Source organism: Pagrus pagrus, assembly GCF_965226575.1.
Source record: "Pagrus pagrus genome assembly, chromosome: 17".
Taxonomy (NCBI): domain Eukaryota; kingdom Metazoa; phylum Chordata; class Actinopteri; order Spariformes; family Sparidae; genus Pagrus; species Pagrus pagrus.
Genome location: NC_140201.1, coordinates 370001 through 396278, shown reverse-complemented (window position 1 = coordinate 396278; position 26278 = coordinate 370001). Strand labels below are relative to the sequence as shown.

General features: G+C 43.3%; 3 protein-coding genes and 2 long non-coding RNA genes across 8 annotated transcripts in view; 4 read left to right on the top strand and 1 right to left on the bottom strand.

The window, feature by feature from the left end:
* Positions 1-52: 52 nt before the first annotated feature.
* Positions 53-10009, bottom strand: LOC311273092. The gene is made up of 3 exons (XR_014624633.1): positions 9918-10009; positions 9640-9785; positions 53-768 (listed from the first exon to the last, which is right to left on the bottom strand). It is a non-coding gene; the product is annotated as an uncharacterized lncRNA (long non-coding RNA).
* LOC311273093 lies at positions 2378-8845 on the top strand. 2 transcript variants are annotated; one of them, XR_014624634.1, is made up of 6 exons: positions 2378-2891; positions 4819-4969; positions 5123-5209; positions 5305-5416; positions 5509-5753; positions 8424-8845. It is a non-coding gene; the product is annotated as an uncharacterized lncRNA (long non-coding RNA). The 2 variants fall into 2 exon arrangements; XR_014624635.1 differs by lacking the exon at positions 2378-2891 and adding an exon at positions 3511-4101.
* Positions 10010-10099: 90 nt separating the features above from the next.
* On the top strand, positions 10100-14585 carry LOC311273069 (uncharacterized protein). Its single transcript, XM_084379942.1, has 2 exons — positions 10100-10406; positions 11954-14585. Exons 1-2 carry the CDS (start codon positions 10109-10111, stop codon positions 14077-14079), a joined length of 2424 nt encoding a protein of 807 aa, XP_084236068.1. The 5' UTR covers positions 10100-10108; the 3' UTR covers positions 14080-14585.
* A 573-nt stretch (positions 14586-15158) lies between these two features.
* On the top strand, positions 15159-18562 carry LOC311273082 (uncharacterized protein). The gene is made up of 3 exons (XM_084379959.1): positions 15159-15903; positions 16751-16996; positions 17114-18562. Exons 1-3 carry the CDS (start codon positions 15693-15695, stop codon positions 18025-18027), a joined length of 1371 nt encoding a protein of 456 aa, XP_084236085.1. The 5' UTR covers positions 15159-15692; the 3' UTR covers positions 18028-18562.
* A 490-nt stretch (positions 18563-19052) lies between these two features.
* npr1a (natriuretic peptide receptor 1a) overlaps positions 19053-26278 on the top strand; it is a 31356-nt gene continuing 24130 nt past the window's right edge. The window contains exons 1-2 of one of the 3 annotated variants that reach the window (XM_084379941.1): positions 19053-20556; positions 25122-25860. In XM_084379941.1, the coding sequence (XP_084236067.1) occupies positions 25155-25860 (706 nt within the window). In that variant the 5' untranslated portion in view covers positions 19053-20556; positions 25122-25154. The remainder of the gene's footprint in view (positions 20557-25121; positions 25861-26278) is intronic. The other 2 variants (XM_084379940.1, XM_084379939.1) reach the window with 2 other exon arrangements.

Below are 26278 nucleotides of genomic sequence, written 5' to 3'. Positions count from 1 at the left end.
ATGAAACTTTACAGGTTTGTAGTTGAGATCAAAAAGAAGTCAGAGTTCTGAGTTGGCTGTGGTCCGACCAACGAGTACCGAGTACTGCTGTAATAACGTAGTACCGATACCGATACTCCTGATGGTTGATGGAGACCTTCAGCACCTCTCACCTGTTCACCTGCCTGATTCTCACCTGTTCACCTGTCTGATTCTTACCTGTTCACCTGCCTGATTCTCACCTGTTCACCTGTCTGATTCTCACCTGTTCGCTTGCCTGATTCTCACCTGTTCACCTGTCTGATTCTTACCTGTTCACCTGCCTGATTCTCACCTGTTCACCTGCCTGATTCTCACCTGTTCACCTGTCTGATTCTCACCTGTTCGCTTGCCTGATTCTCACCTGTTCACCTGTCTGATTCTTACCTGTTCACCTGCCTGATTCTCACCTGTTCACCTGCCTGATTCTCACCTGTTCACCTGAAGAAGAAATGAATCTGATGATCAGTTTGAGTCTCAGTGATGAAGATGAAGATGATGCTGCTCCAACAGGAAATGAGAAACCTCTTCAAAATAAATGCTCCTGACTGTATTTAGACTCAAACAGCTGTTACATCACTTCCTGTTGTCATCAGTGTGCTGCTGTTCAAAGTTTCTTCACTGTCTCTGAACACTACACTACCCATGAGCCTCAGCTGCTGTTGCTGTGGAGACAGAGCCAGTCCGTTCAGATGATTATTCTCTTCTGGTGCCTGTCAGCTGACGTCTCCTTCAGTCTCAGACCACTTCCTGTTACATAAAAGTTAAATAACAATGATAATAATAATTTTAGTTTTCAGATTTTAATTATTTCACATTTTCTTTAATTATTTTACTGAAATTATATTAATGTTATATAAATTTCCCCGTTTGCGGGACTAATAAGGAATTCTAATTCTGATTAAATATGAGAATGTTTCTCTTCAAGTCAAGAGACTGTTGAGTACTGACTATTTTATATGTACAGATATAATAATAAGATATATTATACAGTTGCAATCAAAATTATTCACCCCCCACTGCATTTAAGGTTTATTGGCAAAATTTAAATAGTTAAATAAAACTAATATTACAAGGATTTTATCCAAATGACTAATGACTAATGCAGTCTCAAAAATATTCAACCTCCTGAATAGAATTCCTCATAAGAGCACACATTTGCAAATCAGGTGTGGTCTCAAGGTACGGAGTTAAAATCATGCCAAAACCTCACAAACACACAAAACATGTTTTACTCACACCTAATGATTCACAGACAAACTCAGTGTGGTTTGCAAATACAAAACATCATTCACAAACTAATGCATTTTGTTTTGCAAATAAGAAACTTACCTATCAAACAAAAATACATCATGCTTCAGAAACAAATACAGCATGTTTTACACATACAAAAAAACATATTTATTCAATTACAAAAAAATATCCTTCAAGTACAAACTAAAATCTTTCAAGTACAAAAAAAATCCTTCAAGTACAAAAACAGAACAACCTTCAAGTACAAAAAACAATTATACAAGTACGAAAAACTGTCACGTGACTTTTGGCACTAATTTTCCACCTTGCAGATCCACACACAAATGCCAGGAAACTTTCTAACAAATGTCCTGTAATTCGCACTCCACAACAGCAGGTGGCGCTGTTGAGTAAATCGAAGGCCGCCAGGACGATTTTTTTCCCCCAATACTTATAATTTTAGAAAGTGTACTTTAAAATATATGTGATTAAGTTCATCTTTAATATACTAAAATTAAACATACTAGTTATGCAATAATTAAAGTTGTACTTTATTGTACTTATTAGAAGTGTACTTCACTGTAAGTCTATTTTAAATTGTTCTAAAATATACTTTTACAAAGTATATTTTATTTCAAAGCACTTATAGTAGTAGATTAGTTTTCTCATTAAAAGTGTACTTATTTTTGAGTCATTTGTAATATACGGTTAATATACTTTATTAAAGTGCACTTAATTTGCACTTTTTTGGAAGTGAACTTAGGTACACTTATTAAAAGTGTACTTCACTGTAAGTGTATCTTAAATTGTTCTAAAAATATACTTTTACAAAGTATACTTTATTTCAAAGCACTTATAGTAGTAGATTAGTATTTTTATTAAAAGCATATTTATTTGTAATATATAGTTAGTATACTTAAATTTAACATCATTGGAAGTGAACTTAGGCACACTTATTAAAAATGTACTTAAATGTAAGTCTGTTTTAAATTGTTCTAAAATATACTTTTACTAAGTATATTTTATTTCAAAGTACTTATAGTAGTATATTAGAATTCATAATAAAAGCATACTGATTTCAAGTAATTTGTAATACACAGTTAGTATGCTTTATTAAAGTCCGCTTTAGTTTCACTTAATTGGAAATGAATTTAGGTACACTTTAAAAAGTGCAAATGAAGTTGAGTTTGTTTTAAGCCGTACTTCTTCATAAAATGTATATTAAATAGTTCTAACAGTGGTAATTTAGTGTAGTACTTGAAACATGAAAGTAGTAATTACTGTATGTGCTAGTACATTTGTTTTCATTTCATTCCCAGTTATCTATTAATGCACAAATACTTGATTGTCAGAAAGATATAAGTTTATTTAGCCTATGGAAAAAACTCACTGTTACAGTACATTATAGTCAATCTGAGCAGGGATTTTTAAAAAATATTGTTTGGAAGAAAGGCGCCTAATTCAAATAGCAACGTTTGCATCTTTGCCATCCAATCAGCGCACTGCGCTCAGCTCCGCCTCTTTGAGCTCCACCATTCATGGCGCTTCATTCTGGTCACGTTGCTGTTGAACGCTATTGACCTGCTAATGTCTTCGGACGTTGCGAAGCGAAGCAAGCACAAGCCTACTTCTGATTCACGGTAAGTACATTCAGTGTTTTTATTTTCTGATCGAATGGTCATACATTCTATATTTCCATTCGTCACACTAATTTTATGATTTCGTTGGTGAGTCATGACGTGTTTCAGCAACTTCAGTCATCGTAGCCAGATAACCAACGTTAACGTTAGCTAACTCAGTCTTACAGCTACTGTAACTGTAAGTTAACCTGTTATTACTGCTCTTGGTAGCGGCAGCGTTATGCCTGTGTGTATGTGCTTCAGTAGCACAGTGTAATATTACATGATGAAGAGGAGCAGTGTGTATGTGTGTAGAGTCTGTGTGTGTGTGTGTGTGTAGTGAAGCGAGGTTGGAGCAGACATTAGCAGAGCAGAGGAAGAGGTTAGCCGTGCATGTGCAGTTCAGTATGTGGCCAAATAAACGCACAAGCTTCTCCAGACCACGTAATGTCTCTCCTATTGTTTTACCAACTGCTGTCTGACAGCAAAGTGAAGTGAAGGGTGTTAGCCCTGAAGCTAACCGGCTCCAGCCCTGAAGCTAACCGGCTCCAGCCCTGAAGCTAACCGGCTCCAGCGCAGGAGGAAAACGGACTCCCCTGCGCTCTCCCGTCCGGTCTGGGACCGTAGGTCAACACGTGTTTACCTGTTCACATTCAGTTCAGTTGTTTTGCTTAGTACACTTGTACAGTCTTCTGGTTTACTGTACATGTTAACCGGTCGTCTAGCTGCTTAGTTTATGATTTTAAAGGTATAGCTGGTAATCCTGTTCAGAAACACTTGTTGTTATACTGGGTGAAATGGTCTTCCCACCCTGAGAGTAGTCCAACATAATGTGTTCAGAAGAAGGACTGAAATAAGTCAGACCTCTGTGGCAGCTGCAGGCCTGTAAAGACTGACCAATCCCTGCCTCTCGGTCCGAGTTGAAGGAACCAATCAGAGGCCTTCATGTCTCGTCCTGCCTGCACCCCCCCTCTGTCCCCCCTCCTCCCTGCTGCACTCATCACGTGTCACGTGTTGCCGGATATATTCAGCACGCTACATATGGAGTTAGCAGGAGATCCACTCCAGGTCAGAAGGTGGCGGTAATGCACCTAACAGCTGTTTGCCAACCGCCATAAAACAACAGAAGAAGAAGAGTTAGCACAGTTAGCAGGAGAGAACAGTGGCAGAGGAGATGCAGCTACAGTAGCTCCAGAAGTGATGCAGAGGCTGCTGTCTTCCTGTTGGACAGGTAATTATTTGTTTTACTTCGGGGGGATTTGTTATTTTCATGAAATATGTAACGTTAGCCAACTTAGCTACTTGTGTAGCTTGTATTAGCCCAATGCTAACGGCTCTCCTCTGCCCTGCTGACGGACTGTCTGATGGGGGCGGGGCTTTGGACGGAGCAGTGACGGGAGGGGGGGAAGGGGGCGGGGCTAAGATGAGGTGCCACTTTCAAATCTTGCAGCTCTCCAACATTAGCAGCTACAGCTTTAATTTAAACTACTTCCAAGAGATAACGGCCCTCATCAGCCAACCTGAAGCTTGTATGAACGCTGTTCATGTCTGCAGATACAGGATAGTCACGTCAGTACAGTATCTGAATGCAAACGCGACAAGATAACGTGACCTGTATTGATCCTACACCAGTAACTTGTAATAGCAGCTCAAGAGTCAAAAGTAGAGGGAAAGATTGATTAATTGATAAATGAAATCAAAATAAATAAATGTATACATGATATACGCCTCTCACTGATAGATATGGCCGTGGTTGGATAATTGCACAGAAGTGAGCACAACTTTGTAATATAAAGATAAAATGCTGTGTAGCATTAATCAAAAAATATTGCCTGTAAATGTGGTAATTGCACAGAATTTCACAGGACCTACACACTTGTTCAGCACACTATGTCTATGCTGTGATTCATAGTTGTAACTGCTGTTATTATTTCCATGTTGTCTTCAGATGAGCACTAAACCAAAGAGCCACAAAGCAATGGGAGTAGGGGAGGTGGATGGTGAGACTGAGGACGTTCGCCAGCTCTGGGGTTTGACCTGCTGGAGGAGGCAACAGACCAGCCCCGAGGCAGCGCAAATGGCATGATCTCTCCCAGAAGGTAAAGTACAGCAAAACATCCACCTATTACTCATGACCATGCATATCACTAGATGAGAAATAGTCATTCTGATGGTGCAGATAGTATTAATCTGAACATGGACTGTACACTGAGTGTCTCACTCCAGGCTGAATACAATTCTGACTGTTTCAGATTGAGAAACGCCCCATGCAGGCCCGTGGACAGACCACCCTCTTTAGAGGGTTCATGGCCTCTAGTTGTGGATTTCACACTGTTAAGGTGAGCTTTAGAAAAATTGCATCTCACATGTCTGTTTACATTGCTGTTATGCTGTTGCTGTTACAGCACATGTCATAATGCTGTTGTTTTAGCAGCCTGCCACTCAGTCTCCTGCTGATGTCCAGCCTGTGGTCTCAGTCTCAGCCCTTGATGCAACTGATGATGCGCCCAGCAGTCTTTCCTGCGCCCCCTCCAAGTTTAGCTATGGTGAATATTGTCACGGTAGTTAATGTCTTGTATGAATTGTTTGTATGCGTTGCATCATAAAATTAACTCATCATTATTGTTTCCCTTTCCAGTTCACTAAATCATGATTTGGTGGAGCACAGTTGGCCTCAGTAAAGCTGAATTTAGTGGCTAGAAGGACTCCCAGCCCTTCTCCTTCTCCTCTGTCCCCTGTGAAGACCCCAAGCCCGACTTCATCCTCTGTGAGGCCCCGCTGCCCCGCTCCATCCTTTATGAGCCATCCTGCCTGCTGTTCGGGAGTAACTACTGTTGCAACATACACAACCCAGTGGGACAACGCTCAACAGTTCCTCCAAAGGTACAGTTTCTTTCTTGTTACATTATTTAATAACACAAGAAATTTGATTTCACTCCTCAGTTGTATATTGATATATGTATATTTTCTTTTCATAAAGTTGTTTCTTCTCTATAAATCCCAAGATTTATAACAATTTTATACATTATACTTTGTTGGCATGCAAATTATATACGCACGGGGAGTTTATTCGAGACCCAGATTTTATTTGACTACCTGTTTATTTGACTACTTGTTAGGTTCTGTTGTGGGGATGACCATTGGTGGTTTGATAAATAATCATCAGTAATGTACCATTATGGTCGCAGACTCGAGCCCTGTATATGGTTTGCATGTTCCATGTTTTAACTGTGTCATGCAATGTGGAGCTTGCACTGGTCTTTGTCCTGGTGTTCACAGTCTTGACTCTCATCCCTCAAACACTTTGTCTTGTCACGATACACTCTGGTCTTGACTCTCGGTAGCCGTCAAAACAATACTTGCCATAAATGGACGGTTGTTGCTGCAATTATGGGTGATTCTTGTTTTCAAATATTGCAGGTTTTAATATCCGATTGGCCACTGACAAGAATCCCATAATTGCAAAACACAAGCTAATGATGTCACCAAAAAACCTGACCTAAAGGCAGGTCAGATGAGCTCCACACTGTCTGCATAAATAATGTTCATTTTCTTATTTACTATGAATTATTACCAATCAATAACAAAAAATTAATAAATAAAAGAATTAAACAAATAATCAATTAAAATTACAATCCTACACAACTATCAATTTAATTTTAAAGCCTTTTATGTATATTTTTAACATACTGGTGGTCTAATATAATTGTACTGCGAGTGTATTTCAAATCAGGTGGTGGGTGTACTTGTGCAGGTGTACTTTAGTACACTTAAAGTTTGTAAAAAGTTGTTCCAATTTAACATACTATTTACACTTTAAGTGTACTTAAGTAGTACTCGAGTAGTACTTAATGACTACTTGAGCACACTTAATTATACATAAAGGCGACAAAAAAAACATACAGTATACTAAATGTGTACTTACAGGGTGTCCGCGCATCCTTAAAAAGTCTTAAAAAGTCTTAAATTCATGTATCTAAAATCAAGGCCTTAAAAAGTCTTAAATACGTCCATATTTTGCATATAGGTCTTAAATTACATTTAGTCAGGTCTTAAATATGATCGTTCATTTACCGCTTCCGTCATCGCCTTTTTTGTTTTTCGTTTTTGGGAAACCTGTTGGTGAGAGTCACAGTTGGCTCCGTGTGTTGTACTTCTTTCTGAAGTATCAGGAACATAAGTGGCATTTTGCCAACAGCCCGGTCAGAATTCATCACCGTAACTTCGCCAGTTTCGCAGTGTACGCTCTGCAGGAGGACCCTCAAATTGGGCACATTTAGTGTGAAAGCGCTGGTGTCACACACAAAATCAGATAAACACCAGTTAGCTTCTAAAAGTCTCCAGCGAAGTCACGCTATCACACACTTTTGTCACCAGTTCCCGGTCCAAGTTCGTCCAGTTCTGCTCGACCCGAACTCTGCGCTGCCTCTGTCGTCTCGCAGTCGAGCAACATTCAAACCATCTTCGTTTCAACTCGACGACGTTGAAAGCGGAGGTGCTTTGGATTTTGAACACCGTGTGTGTGCGCGTGCGTGCGCGTGTGCGCATGCATGCGCAGTTTTTTTTAAAAAGTGTGGGTTATTAGAGTTTACTAAATTAGGTTAAATTCCTAGATAAAAACTAAACTAAAACTATTAATCACTTCTTAAATGAATTAAAACTCAACTGAAATAAAAAGCAAACCGAAAAACCAAATTAAAATAAAAACTAATAACATTTTAAAACTATAATAACCTTGACACACAATCACTCCATTCTTCATAGTTTGAGTTGCTCTGTGAATGGCAATAAATTGAGTTATTTTTGAAAGAAATTCTGGGACTTTATTTTTCCTTGCTGTTTCGTACTTCGTGTAGGTCTTAAGTTTAGTTCAAAATGGTCTTAAAAAGTCTTAAATTTGACTTGTTCAAACCTGCAGAAACCCTGACTTAGTACAGGCTGTAAAAGTGTAATTCAGGTATAGTATTTTTTTTACCTAATGTGAAATCAAGTAGGGGTGTGAATCTTTGGGTATCTCACGATTCGATTCAGAATCGATTCTCGATTCAAATGATTCTCGATTGAAACGATTCTCGATTAAAAAATTGATACAATGCATAGTGTGTTAAGGCAAATTATGGCATCAAAACAATACAGTTTGTATAAGATAATGTGATTTTTAAACAAACTGATTCCAATGATGTGATCACACAAAGGCAAACATTAAAAAAAGGTAACATTTATTCATGCTAAACAAATAAAAACTTACTGTACAAGAAATAACTTGCATAAATAAAATTGCCTAAATAAAAGCTTAGGCCAGCTGCCTTTTTCTCCCAGAAGTTACAAAAATAAACTGTACACAAATAACACAAATTGGTGTTTTGTGTGATTTTTCAAAATATAAAAAAAAAATTAAAAAAATAAAAATATTTATTTATTTTTTAAAATCGATTTTTGAAGTTTATGAATCGATTCAGAATCGTTGATGATTAGAATTGCGATTCTTATGTGAATCGATCTTTTCCCCCACCCCTAAAATCAAGTATTAATTCCTGCTTCATTTTTCCACAGACGCTGTGAGGGAGAAATTCCCAAATACGGAGGTCAGTGAGGTCCAGCGATGCTCCGAAGGAAGCACAAGAATGAAGGCTACGCCGAGGTTAATCTGTGATCGCTATTCCAGTAAATTCACTGCATTTTTTGTTTTATTTTGTTACAAACTGTTATGTTCGTGCAGCATTGTTTAATTGCCTGGATACCTCGGTTGAGAGGTTTTGTGTTTTAATATAAATAAATTTGATTTTGTTTTTTCAATAATTTGAAGTGGATTTCTTTCATAGAACTGAGTAGCACACTTTTAGTGTACTAGTGGTACCAGAAAGTAGATCGAAGTGCATGTGGTGACATTAAGTATACTTCTGTACCACTAACACAGTGTACTATACAGTACTAATACCTGCAACACCTATTGCACTTCAAATACACTATAGTATAATAATATTATACTTGAAGTAAATACCTTTTTGATGCTTAAATTGTGATATTACTTCACTATAAATGCATTCTTATTAACGTAATAGTGCACTTGAAAAGTAATATAAATAGTCAGAGAGTGCACTTGATGTAAACTTTAAGTATTATAAAGGCATGCTAGAATAATGCTAAGTGCATTAAAAATACAATCCCACACAACTATCAATTTAATTTTAAGGCCTTTTAAGTACATTTTGAACATACTGGTGGTCTAATACAATTGTACTGCAAGTGTATTTCAAATCAGATGACGGTGTACTTGCGCAGGTGTACTTTAGTACACCTGGGGCCGGATCTACTAAAGGTTTGCGTGTGTTAAAACGTGTGCAAACTGCTTGCACACGCAAAAAAATGTACGAACTGATTTACTAACAGTGCGCAAAAAGGGTTGCGTCTGTCAAAGGTGTAAAATAGCGCGTCTGCATTCAGTTAGTACGTTTGCAGCAATGAATATGGAACATGGGGCGTTTACACGCAATTGTGCGTGTTGTGGGTGGAGAAAATGTAAATATATTAATTTATCAAACCGGAAAGCAATTTGGGATCGTAGTAGATCCGGCCCTTAAAGTTTGTAAAAAGTTGTTCCAATTTAACATACTATTTACACTTTAAGTGTACTTAAGTAGTACTCAAGTAGTACTTAATTACTACTTGAGTACACTTAATTACACATAAAGGCGACAAAAAAGCATACAGCATACTTAATGTGTACTTAGTACAGTCTGTAAAAGTATAATTATAGTATTTTTTTTACCTGGGAGGTCATCTGACGCAGCACTCCATCACTCTCCGGGGTCATTGTCCTGGTGAAAAACAGATGATGGTCCCACTAAGCACAAACCAGATGTGATGGCATGTGGCTGCAGAATGGTGATCAGGTCCCGAACACAGCGGCTGTGACTGAAGGACAGGAGAGAGCAGCTGCTCAGCTGTGCTGAAGACAAGAGTAGTACTGAGTAGTTTTATTAATTTATCACTTTAATATTTTAACATTCAGACGGATTAAACAAACGGAACATTTTATTTCCTCACTTAGAGAATAAAAAGTGGCGCTCTGGCATCAAAACATCTGTCCTGGTACCGATCGATACTGTGGTATCAGTACCTCCTCCGCTCCAGCAGGGGGAACTCTCTCTTTGTCTCCACTCGGTGTGAACTCGTTGACCCGAAGTGTCCCGGGTTGTTTTCCTTCCTGTGGCCGGGGGACGGAGCTCCGGACCGGGATGTCTCTGGTAGAAGTCCCGCCGCGCTGCGGGCTCCGGGCCCTGACGGAGTCGGTGTCGGAACAGCTGGCCCGGGTGGCGGAGGAGGTCCTGCTGCTGCTGGAGAAGCGGAGCGGAGCCTCCGGGGGCCGCCTGCTGCCCCTGTTGCGGCTGCTGCTCACGGAGCGGCTGGCGGCGGCGGCGGGGCGGATCGTCGGGCTGCTGGAGCGGGAGGTGGAGGAGTACCGGCGGCAGCTGGAGCGGCAGAGCCGGCTTCTGGAGGCCGTGCTGAGCCCGGTAGTCCGGCTGACCCGCACAGGTGAGCACCGACACACCGCCGCCATGTTGAAGACACAGCGCTCTGGCTGTTGCTGGGCAACCACAGGTCAGCCAATCACAGGGCAGAGATCAGACGGACGGTAAAGTTCAGAAGGGAAACTTTGCGTGAGTGTCAGCCAATCACAGCAGCTGTTAGTGAGGAGCAGGACATCATCACGTTCACTCATTGGTGCAACTGCAGCTGAGGTGGTGATGTCACAGCTGTGGTCGTGATGTCACAGCTGAGGGCTTGATGTCACAGCTGAGGGCTTGATGAGCTCATGGTTGTGGCCTCCAAGGCGCTGCTCCAGAAGGTTGGAGATCTTCTCCTGGACGTGGATGGCTGCTCTATCTCCCCGTCCACGGAAGTCCGCAACCTGGGTGTCATCCTCGATTCCACGCTATCCTTTCACACACACATAGAGTCCATCACCAAATCAGCTTTTTATCACCTTAAAAACATCTCCAGACTCCGGCCCTCCCTCTCCGAACCCGTGGCAGAGACCCTCATCCATGCCTTCATCACCTCCCGCCTGGACTACTGTAATGGAGTCTTGTCTGGGCTCCCTTCCAAAACCCTGGACAGGCCTCAGTATGTCCAGAACTCCGCTGCTAGGGTCCTCACCCGTACCAAGCCCGGCAACACATCACCCCACTCTCATCCGCCTTCACTGGCTCCCAGTCAAATTACGCAATCTCCTCCTGACCTATAAACCTCTCCATTCCCTCGCCCCCCAGTACCTGTCTGACCTGCTCCACCTCGACACCCAGTCTCGGAAGCTGCGCTCATCAGGCACACACCAGCTCTCCATCCCTCACACCAGACTGCAAACCCTCGGCGACAGCCTTCTGTGTGACAGCCCACTCTTCTCTGGAGAACTTCAAAAGAAGACTTAAAAACCGATCTGTTGAATAAGGCCTATCAGCTCTAGGTCCAGCCCCAACAATCAACTTTTCTAGTTCTTTATCTTATATGTACTTTTGTTTATCCCTTTAATCTTTGTTTTGTATGTTCCACTTTGTTAAGCGTCCTTGGGTACCCTGAAAGGCGCTATATAAATTAAATGTAGTATTATTATTATTATTACTGATGTCACAGCTGTGGTCGTGATGTCACAGCTGTGGTTGTGATGTCACAGCTGAGTATGAGGGTGATGAGTAACTTGTAGTGGAGAAATGTAACTAATTACTGTATTTAATTACGAATTAGAGTTACTGTACTCGAGTATTTTAATCTCATGTGTACTTGTACTTGTACTGCTGACAGCTTTAGTTACTGATTACTTTACAAAATAAGCTGTAAACATGAAATAATCAGAAGATCAATTGTTTAATGATCAACTATACTGATGATGATTTTTCCAACCAGTACTTTTACTGTAAATACTTTAAGTACTTTAAGTTTCCTGATACTTTTCCTGCAGTGACACTTTAATGCAGGTTGTGTACTGTAACAGAGCATTTGTAGAGTAGTCGAGTACTTCTGCAGTAACAAGAGCTGTGAGGCGATTCGGATCATTGATGATAATTTTCAATATTTTCTTCCAGACTCCATCAGGGTGACCTCTGCCGACACAGACGACCCTCCACCATCTGAGGCTGACCCTGCCCACTTCTCCTCAGCCCCGCCCAGTGGCGCCTCCTCAGACGCCTCAGCAGCTGAGAGCGACAACGAGTGGCGGGGCAGTGACGGCTCCTCCTGTCATGAAGAAGCCGATAGGACAGATGACGGACAGTGCGGTGGTCGCAGACAGCAGGTGACATTATCAGAGTGGCCGGCGGCTCACCGCTGCGTCAGCTGTGGGAGGAGCTTCCGTCACAGAGGAAACCTGTTGAAACACGTGGAGACACACTCCGACGAGCCGCAGCGTCTCTGTGGAGTCTGTGGGGAACACTGCGAGTCCTCAGACAGTTTCTTCAAACATCTCAGAGCTCACAGAGAAACGGATGGCGGTGGCGGCAGCAGTGGCGGCGGCCGCAGCAGCGGGACGTGTGACATCTGCGGGAAGACGTTTCAGAACATGGAGACGCACATGAGGAGTCACACCGGAGTCAAACCGTTCAGCTGTGACGTCTGCAGCAAGAGCTTCCCCCGACCAGGATCACTGAGGAGACACAAGAAGATCCACAGCCGGAGGACCGCTGATGTGTGTCCGATCTGTGGACTCACCTTCACCTGCAACCAGCTGCTGCAGGATCACCTGAAGACACACGACGAGGACGACGGAGACCAGAGCGAGGACGAGGAGGACAGGCAGTCAGAGAGACCTCAGAGAGGACAGAGACAGAGCTCGTCCTCACTCTGCTGCAGAGTCTGCGGCGACGCCTTCCACAGCCGAGGCTTCCTGAGGAAACACGCTGAGACGCACTGCAGGGACACTCGGAGCGTCTGCGGCGTGTGTGGACAGACGCTGGATTCACCTGACGTCCTGCTGACTCACCTGAGGACTCACAGAGAGACCAGTGGCACCTGCAGCATCTGTGGGAAGAGCTTCCAGAACATGGAGACGCACATGAGGAGCCACACAGGGATCAAACCGTACCGCTGCAGCGTCTGCAACAAACGCTTCCCCCGACCTGGAGCGCTGCGGCGCCACAGGAAGCTGCACGGTGGCGAGCGACCTCACGTCTGTCAGCTCTGCGGGAAGAAGTTCATCGAGAGCAGCGCCTTAAAGACTCACAGCAGAAGTCACTCATCAGACGTCCATGAGGACGAGGACGCCAAGCGTCTGACACCTGAGACGGAGAAGATTGAAACTGTCACCAAGGTGACGATGCCGACGTGTCACAGCTGTAAAGTCTGCGCCGAGTCCTTTCAGAGTAAAGGTCGTCTGAGGAAACATGCCAAGAGTCATTCAGCAGAGTCTTCCTGTGGTGTCTGTGGGGAAAGTTTACTGCCGTCAGAGACGTTGATGGACCACCTGCAGGTCCACAGAGACGCTGGGAAGATCTGTCACATCTGTGGTAAAACCTACCAGAACATCGAGACGCACATGAGGAGTCACACCGGCGTCAAACCGTACCGCTGCGGGGTCTGCGGGAAGTCCTTCCCTCGCCCTGGTGCCCTGCGGCGCCACAAGAGGATCCACAGCGGCGAGCGTCCGTACATCTGCGAGTTCTGCGGGAAGACGTTCATCGATAACTGCGCTCTGACCACGCACATTAGAAACCACACTGGAGACAAACCAGCCCAGCGCGTCCCCTGTGAGACCTGCGGGAAGAGCCTGGCATCGGTCCACGTCCTCGAGGTCCACAAGAGGATCCACACTGGAGAGAAACCGTTCCAGTGCCGCATCTGCGGGAAAGCCTTCAGGCAGGTGGGAGGGCTGAACGCCCATATGCTGACCCACACTGGCGAGAAGCCGTTCACCTGCAACTTGTGCAACAAGAGCTTCAGCACCAAAGGTTACCTGGAGACACACATCCGCTTCCACAAGAAGGAGCGAGCGTTCAGCTGCCACCTGTGCTGGAAGGCTTTCGTCACCAAGAACGACCTGAAGAAACACCTGCTGACACACAGCGGAGAGAAACCCTACAGCTGCTGCGTCTGTGGGAAGAGCTACCAGGAGAAACGCTCCCGAGACGTCCACATGAAGGTCCACATGGACGTCTGCGCTGCCAAGGAACCAATCAGGAGTCAGGACGCCCTGCAGCAGGACTTCATTCAGCTGTAGACACACACACACACATACCAGTTCATAACAATGAGTAAAACGATCATCAGTTGATGAAGAAATCAATTAATGGATCAGCCGGTGCCGCTCCGTTACTAGAACTTTCTGCAGGGCTGACTGATGTTCAGGAAAGTTCTCCAAATAATAATCTTTTCCTTTTTTCACGATGTTTTTGTGGACAGATTAATAAATACGCTGGGTGATATCGTTAAAATCATGATATCATACAGATGTTTTAATTTGTTATGATGAGACCAAAATAAACTGATGTTCATGTTTTGAGTCCAAAAGGTTTAATCACAAACAGACCGAGTCGTTTTCATCATGTAATAAAGTGATTGTTATTAATATATTGATTCACTGACAGACTCCGTCAGCTCATCAACCATGTTGATTACAGCAGCTTTAAGCTTCAGTCCAGTTATTAATACTGTGATGAACAGAATCAGTGTTCAGCACCGTCTTCTTCTTAATGAATAAACTGAGATCTGCAGCGCCGCACTCTATCCTGCTATGATCCAGCGAGTCCTTGAATGTCATTGAATAGATTCCAGAGGTCCTTTAAGGCCCTAAAAGATTCAGGGCCTTTATTTACTTTCTATGTTCCTTGAAATGTTCTTGGGGCCACAGAGTTTTATACTCTGAGGAAGCTTCAAATGTTCCAGGGAGACATGGAAATGAGTTCAAGGTGGTCCTTGAAATGTTTTAGTGGTCTTTGAATGAGTTTCCTGTATAGATAGATAGATAGATTTATTAATCCATAGCAGCAGGTACATTCAAGTACAAATACAATCAAAATACAAGGACAGATATAGAAACAATAAAGAACAATAAAGTACTATATACAATAAAATGCTTAAGTAGTTATAAAATAAGATAAAATAAAATGCTGAGGTATTGAGGAGTAAAGTGGAACATAAGGTGTGAGAGGATAAGGTGGTGTTTACAGTAATAATAATTTAAGATTATTTGTGCGTTGTAAAGTCTGATGGCAGCAGGTTGAATGAGTCTGTTGCTTGTCCAGAGTTTTGTGGAGGACTGAGAGACATTGTCCATGATAGCCAGCATCACTTCACACACACACACACACACACACACACACACACACACACACACAGCTGGTTATGATACATTATGATGAGCAAGCTTCTTTTTGGGGAGTAAATGAAGTAAAATTGTACAGAAATACTTAAATGTTTTTGTTCTTTCAACTTAAAATAAACTTTATTGAAACAGATGTGATCATCAGGTCCACAACATGTTCTGTCACCTGAGTGATCAGAACAAAGTTACAGAGGTCTCTGTTCTAACAGTCTATAGGATTAATGTTCCTGTCTCAGGTTCTGATGACGTCACTGATGGAACAGAGAACTAACTAATACAGAAACTTAAAACTATTATTAATATTAATATAGTAACCGTTTATCTGTCCGCCTCTGTGGTACTTTTATTGTGAAGACTTCCGGTCTGCCGCCATCTCAGTATGTACTGGAACTTGACTGTTTCCGGTCTCCGACATTAAACCTCCAGCAGCTTCTCGTCTCTGTCTCAGTGTCTCAGTGTCTCTGTCTGTCTCAGTGTCTCAGTGTCTCTGTGTCTCTGTCGGTTCAGACATGTCGAAGCTCGACGTGTTGCGGCTGTTTGTGGACCAGCGGCTCTCCGCGTTCACTGACGACATCTTCCGCCGTTTCGCCAGAATGATCGCCGAATATGAGCACGAAGTTTTCCGGTTAAAACACGAACTGGACCGGCAGAGAAGACTGCAGGAGACGACTGGACGAGCCGGGGACAGACCGGAGGACAGACCGGAGGACGGAGCAGCAGGTCAGTGTGTTTAGAAAATGTCCGCTCAGTGGATGACGTAGCTGTTTTTTCCCGCCAGATGTCGCTGTCGCGTCACAAAGAGGTACCTGTTGAAGCATTATTAGTTATAATAATAATAATAATAATAATAATAATTTTTTGAGCTGCATTTCTCTTATTAAAGCTGCAACACAAACAGTTAAAGACACAAAATAAACTAATAACCAACCAATACAAGTTGAGTAAAACCTCTTTATACAAGTCATGTAGAAAGTACAAAGGAAATGGATAATAAATACATAATGATTAATTAAACTGTTACTGTGACCAAACCAGAGCTGGAGCTCGTTGTCTGAACAGTGGAAACATGAACCAGGAAGATTTATTTATTTATTAGTCTTATTTTGTTTTAGTTGATTCGTACAAAGTGTTTTATGATGATAAAATGGATGATGGAGTCTAACCCCAACCCCAACCCACACACACCGTTCACACACATCGACAAGACCCACACACACCGTTCACACACATCGACAAGACCCACACACACCGTTCACACACATCGACAAGACCCACACACACCGTTCACACACATCGACAAGACCCACACACACCGTTCACACACATTGACAAGACCCACACACCGTTCACACACATCGACAAGACCCACACACACCGTTCACACACATTGACAAGACCCACACACCGTTCACACACATCGACAAGACCCACACACCGTTCACACACATCGACAAGACCCACACACACCGTTCACACACATGGAGGGAGAAGGAACAGGAGTGTGAAATGATGACACCGTTGTCTTTGTCTCAATGACGTCTAAATATGATCTGTTCTCGTCTCTCAGGTGTTATGCAGGTTTTCACCACAGAAGAAGAACAGCTGGTGAGGGGGCGGAGCTTCTGTCCCCGCATTAAACAGGAAGAGGGCGGGACTTCAGGAGAAGAGGGGTCCAACATCATGTTCACACAAAGTCCTGATTGGCTGATGGAGAGACCTGAAAGAGAGCAGAATTCTTTGTCCAATCAGATCCAGTTCTCTCAGGAAGGGGTGGGGCCTCAACTTGCTGTCAACAAACAGGAAGTGGATAAGGGTCAGTACAGTAACAGACTGTGTGTGTGTGTGTGTGTGTTTTCATTAAATATTCTATTGGATCAAGAAACATTTAATTATTATTAATGATGTTGTTGTTGTTGTTCTTATCCTCCAGGTGTCGTGCATGCTTTTAGCACAGAAGAAGAGCAGCAGGTGAGGGGGCGGGGCTTCAGTCTGCACATCAAACAGGAGGAGGGTGGAGCTTCAGGACCAGACGACACTGTCACAGAGTTCACACAGAGTCCTGATTGGCTGTTGGACAGCTACGAGGACGAGGGCAGTTCTTCGTCCTATCATATCCAGTCCCACAGAGAGGAGGCGGAGTCTGACCACCACAGGAACCAATTAGACTCAGGTACTGAAGACAGTGATGATGCCCAGCTGGGACCAGGTCTCCAGAGGACTGGGGGATCTGGGACTGGTCCTCCTGTCGACCAGAAGCTTCTGGTCTGCGACAGCTGTGGTCGAGAGTTCAGCTCAAGTCGAACTCTGAGGAAACACATCAGACGAAACACGTCTCAGGACCAGGACCTGATGTCCTGCAGCCTCCGCAGACAGAGGGCCCCCTTCCAGAGTCCCGCCAAGTCTTTCATCTGCAGGATCTGCGGGAGTTCCTTCTACACTCAGGGGATTCTGGTCCGGCATGCAGAGAACCACTGCAAGGAGCCTGAGAGCCGGTGCGGGGCCTGCGGGGATTGTCTTGAGTCCACCGAGGTCCTGAGAGACCACCTGCGGTCCCACAAAGAGCTAGGCAGCACCTGTGACGTGTGCGGGAAGAAGTGCAGCTCCATTAAGAGGATGGAGATCCACAAACGGGTCCACACCGGGGAAAAACCGTACCGCTGCGGGTTCTGTAGTCGGGACTTCAGCCGGAAGGAGAGTCTGGAGAGACACCTGAAGGTCCACAGCGGGGACAGACCGCACCGCTGTGGACTCTGCAGGAGGACCTTCACCAGGAGGGAGTACCTGGTCCACCACCTGAAGATCAGCCACATTGAGCGACCAGGTCCACCTGCAGGGACCACATAGACAGACCAGGTCCATCTGCAGGGACCGAGTTGTTCAGCACTGAGACTTAAACTGTGAAACCGATTCAGAAAACTCAACAGAAAATGTAAGTTTGATTTCAGAAAGTCAAAGAGACCTGAACCTGATCTGATCTGAACCGGATCTGATCTGAACCGGCTCTGATCTAAACCGGCTCTGACCTGAACCGGATCTGAACCAGATCATCTTACCAGCAGCTGGACTCTGAACTTTGACACAGTTGATAAAATAATGAATGAAGACATTTTAACAGTGGAGTCGGGGAGGACCGGGTCCTGACTTAAAGAAACATGAATCTTCTTCTTCTGTGGTCTCGGCAGTCACATGACTCAGGTGATGTCAGCGTGGACTCAGGTGATGTCAGCGTGGTCTCTTGAGTCTGAACAGGATCTCGTTGGCTCAGATCCGATTGGATCATCTGAAAGCTTTGGAATGATTTTCTGTATCAATGAAAGTTTTTAATGTGTAAAATTGAAATGTCAATAAAGATTTAAATATTTTCTACCTCAGACAGAAACTCTCAGCAGGTGCAGACTCACCTGGTTCACCTGTTCTCTTATTTTATATTAAATCAAACTAAATTAATCATCTCTGAGGCGTTTATGTGTTTGTCTCTTCTCAGCAGCTGATTGGCTGTTGGAGGTCAGCTGACTCTTCTCAGGTTGTTCAGATAAAAGAAGCTCAGAGAGAAACAACTTCTCGTTTGCTGACGTCAGTTCGGTCACTTCCTGTAACGTTCGGCCATGGCGGCGCTCAGCTGGAGTCTGCACGGTGCGTTCAAGGGCGACATTTACAGTCAGGACAAACAAGTGTTTTCATTAACAGGAGAGAGTGGGAGGAAGAGGGGGAGTGTGTGTCTGTGTGTGTGGTGGTCATTTCCAGGAAGAGGTGCAAAGAAGTAGAGTGTGTGTGTGTGTGTGTGTGTGTGTGTGTGTGTGTGTGTGTGTTACTAAGCGATTTCCTGGTCCACCGGGTGTATCCTGTTAAAACACACACACTGAGTGGGTCGTGTGTGTGTTGTTCATTAACTTGATGAACACACACACACACACTCCACTGTTATAAAAATCCAACCATTCAAAACTTCATTAAGAAAAAGTCAGATTTAACAGCAGCTTGTTGATTGTGAAGTGGAACACATTCTGATTGTTGGTCTCATGTTGTTGTTTTAGTGAGTCTGCTGATGAACGTGTGAAAACATGTTTAGTCATTCGAGTTAAAACAGTTTCGGTTGAGTTTCACATCATTTTAGTTCCAGAACTCCCAAAATCCTTGACCGAGCACGGCGGCCATTTTCTAAGACCATCTCGTTAACTCAGCGCGAGACCACGACGCTTCACAGACTGAGCACCAGATCAATTATAACTGTACACAATTAATTATTTACCGTGTTTATAGAATAAACGCCAGAGTTCAGTTCTTCAGCGAGGCAACAAGATGTTAATACAGTGAAAGAATACATATTAAATACATGTTGCTGTGAAGATGTGGACGTTGTTTGGTCCAAACCTCCAGTTTATTACAGAGACAGTCAGCAGGGGGCGCCCTCTGCTCTGCGGCTTCAGTCACACGCAACCTGCACCAAACCTCTGAGGGATTTCACTCAATTTAACATGTTTACAGAACAAACATTCTGACAGACGGGACAGTAATATAAAATATAAATACAGTTCAGTTTGACCTGTGCAGGAACACAAGAGCTCTGATGACGTCATCACGTTTTGTCTTTACTGGACTGAAAATGAAAACAGTTTATTTCATAGATTCAACTTCATAATAAAACACTTTATGACGTCAGTACTAATGTTTATAGACTTCAGCCATAACTTTAAAACAACTGATTAATACATGTTTACAAACATTTCAGTGTTATTAAGTAAAGTTAATTAACTATATTTGTACAGTTTATGTGTCACCAGATTAATATTGATGAGTGTCTCTGTAACAGCATGTGCTCAATAATCAATAACTGATCGATTTTCATTTGTTTATTGAAAAACAATAAATCAGCTGCGGGGGGCACTGACTCACACGCGCACGTGCACACGGGTCTCATCAGGGTAATTGAATATCCCCTCCGGTTCGCAAGGGACAGAGACGTGCACGCGCACTTGCACAGTCAGCATTATCGTGACTGCCCTCGTGCCCTCTACACGCCCCCTCCTCTCTCTGTGCGTGCATGTTTGCGCGTGTCCGCGGTGCCTGTGTGGAGCTGCACATCGACAGCAGAGCGGGTCGGTACCTCAACGTTACCTGAACGTCACCGGGTCGTAACCGGGACGTTTGGACTCGTTTTCTTCGGACCGGACTGAACCGGAAACGTGTCGCTGGGCTCGAGCCTCCCGGTGGTCCTCCAGTGTGAACAGACCCCGGTGTGTGTGTGTGTGTATGTGGGAGCTGATTTTCTCTCCGGTTTGTTGCTGTGGAAACATCCGCCCGCTTCTTCTTCTTCTTCTTCTTCTTCTTCTTCTCCTGTGAACACGAGGGACGTTGGACTGAAGCTGTGAGCAGGTAAACTTTAACCTTAACTTGTTGTCTCCATCTGTCATCACACTTTAGATTACTCTGCAGATATTCTGTGAGTTCTCATGTGTTTATGTCTGTTGTGTTTATGTTTGTTGGGTTTATGTCTGTTGTGTTTGTTTGTTGTGTTTATGTTTGTGTTTGTTAGTTGTGTTTGTGTTGGTTGTGTCTGTTTGTTGTGTTTGTTTGTTGTGTTTATGTTTGTGTCTGTTGTGTTTGTGTTTGTTTGTGTTTGTCTGTTGTGTTTATGTTTGTTGTTTGTTTGTGTTTGTCTGGTGTGTTTATGTTTGTTGTGTTTATGTTGTGTTTGTCTATTGTGTTTATGTTGTGTTTATGTTTGTTTGTTTGTTTGTTTGTGTTTGTCTGGTGTGTTTATGTTTGTGTCTGTTTGTTGTGTTTGTCTGTTGTGTTTGTTGTGTTTATGTCTGTTGCTTCTGTTTGTTGTGTCTGTTTGTGTTTTTATGTTTGTTTGTGTTTTACTGGTGTTTTTGTGTTTTTATGTTTGTTGTGTCTGTTGTGTTTGTTTGTTGTGTTTATGTCTATTGCGTCTGTTTGTTGTGTTTGTGAGGCAGCGACCTCTGGTGGCTGTAGTGATTATTACAGCTGCAAAGGAGGAAGTCAGGTGACGTGAGATAAAACAAACAGGATGTGGTTCATCAGTCAACACTGAGTTATTTTAACTCACTAACATCATTTAGTAACATAATGTAACTAAAGTTACTTCTGTAACTTTCCTAACCCACGCTCTGTATCATGGGAGTTGTTGTCTTCATTGTCAAAGAAAATCTGTCTCTGTGACTCAGACAAAGTGTGTTAAAGTTTTCTTCACATTATGTTTGGTCTCACTCTCTGATGACCAGATGAGACTCTCCGTTACCTCGAGGGAACTCGTGGATTTCTCTGGTTTGAACTTTGTTGGAAACATTTGTTATAATTAAAGAACTCCACTCAACAACATGTCGAGTGAAGATAGAGTCCATTTAATGCAGATTAACAGATTAAATCTTTAAACTTTATCACAATTAAGAAGACGTACAGGGATGTCACCGCTGCAGTCTGACGAGACTGAATAATATACAACATTAGAGTATAAATATACCATACAGGAAGTACACATAGTAATAATACGGAACCATGAAGTATGTTCATCTAAATAAGACAACAATAACTATATAGCAGTAATAAAGTTGTTATATATAATCAATATAATGCAGTGTAAGTTAAACAGTGTTATAGACATTAAGTATGTAAAACTGTGATTTTATAGAATATTACAGTAATTTAATGTACGATACAATTACTTAAAGACCAATATCAATAACCAGACCAATAATCAGACCAACAGAACAGATCAATAATCAGACCAACCATCAGACCAACTATACTGTCTGTTTCTATACTGTCTGTTTCTATGTTGTCTGTTTCTATACTGACTGTTTCTACGCTGTCTGTGTCTACGCTGTCTGTTTCTATACTGTCTGTTTCTACGCTGTCTGTTTCTATACTGTCTGTTTCTACGCTGTCTGTGTCTACGCTGTCTGTTTCTATACTGTCTGTTTCTATACTGTCTGTTTCTACGCTGTCTGTGTCTATGCTGTCTGTTTCTACGCTGTCTGTTTCTATACTGTCTGTTTCTACACTGTGTTTCTATACTGTCTGTTTCTATGCTGTCTGTTTATACACTGTCTGTTTCTATACTGTCTGTTTCTATGCTGTCTGTTTCTATACTGACTGTTTCTATACTGTGTTTCTACGCTGTCTGTTTCTATACTGTCTGTTTCTATGCTGTCTGTTTCTATACTGACTGTTTCTATGCTGTCTGTTTCTACGCTGTCTGTTTCTATACTGTCTGTTTCTATGCTGTCTGTTTATACACTGTCTGTTTCTATACTGTCTGTTTCTATGCTGTCTGTTTCTATACTGACTGTTTCTATACTGTGTTTCTACGCTGTCTGTTTCTATACTGTCTGTTTCTATGCTGTCTGTTTCTATACTGACTGTTTCTATGCTGTCTGTTTCTACGCTGTGTTTCTATACTGTCTGTTTCTATACTGACTGTTTCTATGCTGTCTGTTTCTACGCTGTCTGTTTCTATACTGTCTGTTTCTATACTGACTGTTTCTATGCTGTCTGTTTCTACGCTGTCTGTTTCTATACTGTCTGTTTCTATACTGACTGTTTCTATGCTGTCTGTTTCTATACTGACTGTTTCTATGCTGTCTGTTTCTACGCTGTCTGTTTCTATACTGTCTGTTTCTATACTGACTGTTTCTATGCTGTCTGTTTCTACGCTGTCTGTTTCTATGCTGTCTGTTTCTACGCTGTCTGTTTCTATACTGTCTGTTTCTATACTGACTGTTTCTATGCTGTCTGTTTCTACACTGTCTGTTTCTATACTGACTGTTTCTATGCTGTCTGTTTCTACGCTGTCTGTTTCTATACTGTCTGTTTCTATACTGACTGTTTCTATGCCGTCTGTTTCTATACTGACTGTTTCTATGCTGTCTGTTTCTACGCTGTCTGTTTCTATACTGTCTGTTTCTATACTGACTGTTTCTATGCTGTCTGTTTCTACGCTGTCTGTTTCTATACTGTCTGTTTCTATACTGACTGTTTCTACGCTGTCTGTTTCTACGCTGTCTGTTTCTATACTGTCTGTTTCTATACTGACTGTTTCTACGCTGTCTGTTTCTACGCTGACTGTTTCTATGCTGTCTGTTTCTATACTGTCTGTTTCTATACTGACTGTTTCTATACTGTCTGTTTCTATACTGTCTGTTTCTACGCTGTCGGTGATGACCTCTCTGTCAGTTCTATTTCTATGTCAGTGTGTACTTCTTCACTCTTACATAAGACTGAAGCTGCAGAACAATGGCTCATAAACACACACACACACACACACACACACACACACACAGTTTCCTCCTGTTGGTGTTTAGAGAACATACAGATTCATTGTTTGTTCTGATGATCAGTCCAGAGGATCAGTCCCAAGGATCAGTTCTGATGATCAGTCCAGAGGATCAGTCCAGAGGACCAGTTCTGATGACCAGTTCTGATGATCAGTCCAGAGGATCAGTCCAGAGGACCAGTTCTGATGATCAGTCTAGAGGATCAGTCCAGAGGACCAGTTCTGATGATCAGTTCTGATGATCAGTCCAGAGGATCAGTCCAGAGGACCAGTTCTGATGATCAGTCCAGAGGATCAGTCCAGAGGACCAGTTCTGATGATCAGTTCTGATGATCAGTCCAGAGAATCAGTTCTGATGACCAGTCCAGAGAATCAGTTCTGATGATCAGTTCGGAGGACCAGTTCAAAGGATCAGTTCTGATGATCAGTCCAGAGGACCAGTTCTGATGATCAGTTCAGAGGATCAGTTCAAAGGATCAGTTCTGATGATCAGTTCTTATGATCAGTTCTGATGATCAGTCCAGAGGATCAGTTCTGATGATCAGTCCAGAGGACCAGTTCTGATGATCAGTTCAGAGGACCAGTTCTGATGATCAGTTCTGATGATCAGTTCAGAGGATCAGTTCAAAGGATCAGTTCTGATGATCAGTTCTTATGATCAGTTCTGATGATCAGTCCAGAGGATCAGTTCTGATGATCAGTTCAGAGGACCAGTTCTGATGATCAGTTCTGATGATCAGTTCTGATGATCAGTTCAGAGGATCAGTTCAAAGGATCAGTTCTGATGATCAGTCCAGAGGACCAGTTCTGATGATCAGTTCTGATGATCAGTTCTGATGATCAGTCCAGAGGATCAGTTCTGATCATCAGTTCAGAGGATCAGTTCAAAGGATCAGTTCTGATGATCAGTCCAGAGGACCAGTTCTGATGATCAGTTCTGATGATCAGTTCTGATGATCAGTCCAGAGGATCAGTTCTGATGATCATTTCTGATGATCAGTCCAGAGGATCAGTTCTGATGATCAGTTCAGAGGATCAGTTCAAAGGATCAGTTCTGATGATCAGTCCAGAGGATCAGTTCTGATGATCAGTTCAGAGGATCAGTTCAAAGGATCAGTTCTGATGATCAGTCCAGAGGACCAGTTCTGATGATCAGTTCTGATGATCAGTTCAGAGGATCAGTTCTAATGATCAGTTCTGATGATCAGTCCAGAGGATCAGTTCTGATGATCAGTCCAGAGGATCAGTTCTGATGATCAGTTCTGATGATCAGTCCAGAGGATCAGTTCTGATGATCAGTCCAGAGGACCAGTTCTGATGATCAGTTCTGATGATCAGTTCTGATGATCAGTCCAGGGGATCAGTTCTGATGATCAGTTCTGATGATCAGTCCAGAGGATCAGTCCAGAGGATCAGTTCTGATGATCAGTCCAGAGGATCAGTTCTGATGATTAGTTCAGAGGACCAGTTCTGATGATCAGTTAACAGGGTACATACAGAGCTGTTTGTGGTCCATAGCGATACACTGAGTTTCCAGAAATCCCAACTGCTCCTGAAGGGGTCCATCATTAAAACTTCGACAGTAACAGGAAGTATGTGTGCAAAAGTTTTGCCCTCAGTATGTGTGTGTTTCTCCCTGCAGCTCTTCTGACAGACAGACAGACTCCTCGTCATCATGCTGTCATGTTGGCCCCGCCCCTTCCTGCTCCTCCCTTTCATCCTCATCCAATCAGCTGAGTCGTCTCTCTCTGCTGACAACGCGACAGAGGATCTTCAGGAGGTGACTCTGGCAGCCATCTTGCCTCTGACTAACACTGACTATGCGTGGGCATGGCCTCGCGTTGCACCAGCACTGCACCAGGCGGTGCGGCGGGTGAACTCTGACCCCTCGCTGCTGCCAGGCCTGAAGCTCCAGCTGGTTCACGGCAGCTCTGAGAACCGCGATGGCTTCTGCTCCGACTCCATGGCGCCGCTGGTCGCCGTCGACCTCAAGCTGTCCCACGACCCCTGGGCCTTCATTGGCCCCGGCTGCGACTACTCCTCCTCGCCCGTCGCTCGCTTCACCACCCACTGGGACGTTCCCATGGTGACGGCTGGTGCCCGTGCCATCGGCTTCGAGCTCTACGCGGCGGTCACCAACACGGGCCCTACCCACAAGAAGCTGGGCGAGCTGGGCGTGAGGATCCAGGAGACGTTTGGCTGGCGGCAGCAAGCCATGCTCATCTTCAGCGACAACAAGGACGCCAACGATGACCGGCCGTGTTACTTCGCCGTGGAGGGGCTGTACGAGCAGCTCGGGAAGAACAACATCTCCATCCGTGACCACGTCATCAACGACAACTACAAGTCCGTCATCCAGGAGATCCGCGACAATGGCCGAGGTCAGAGGTCACCCTTCTTCATTTCCTTCCTTCTTTCCTTCTCTCCCTCTTTTTCTTCCTTTGTTGTTCTTTGTCTTCGTCCTCTCTCTCCGTCTCTCCTCGTTAAACAGGTTAATTATTGTTTGATTTTTTGCTTCAGTAGTTACTGTGTGTGTGTGTGTGTGTGTGTGTGTGTGTGTGTGCGTGTGTGTGTTGTACACACCTGTAAATAATCAGTAACTGGTATTCAGAGCAGAAAGGAAGAAAGAGCTCTTTGTTCAGCCTGACATGTTGTTGACATATAAAGGAGAAGAAAATATAAATATTAAAGTAAAGTACCTCAATAAGTAGAGTACTTGAGTAAATATACTTAGTTAAATTCCAGCATTGCCATTAACAAGCCATCATGACAGAGCTGAGCTGTGATTGGACCAAGAAG

Coding starts and splice junctions, on each gene's coding strand:
- LOC311273069 (XM_084379942.1), top strand. CDS start 10,109: ATGTCTCTGGTAGAAGTCCCGCCGCGCTGCGGGCTCCGGGCCCTGACG. Junction 10,407..11,953: donor AGTCCGGCTGACCCGCACAG/GTGAGCACCGAC, acceptor ATTTTCTTCCAG/ACTCCATCAGGGTGACCTCT.
- LOC311273082 (XM_084379959.1), top strand. CDS start 15,693: ATGTCGAAGCTCGACGTGTTGCGGCTGTTTGTGGACCAGCGGCTCTCC. Junction 15,904..16,750: donor ACCGGAGGACGGAGCAGCAG/GTCAGTGTGTTT, acceptor CTCGTCTCTCAG/GTGTTATGCAGGTTTTCACC. Junction 16,997..17,113: donor CAAACAGGAAGTGGATAAGG/GTCAGTACAGTA, acceptor CTTATCCTCCAG/GTGTCGTGCATGCTTTTAGC.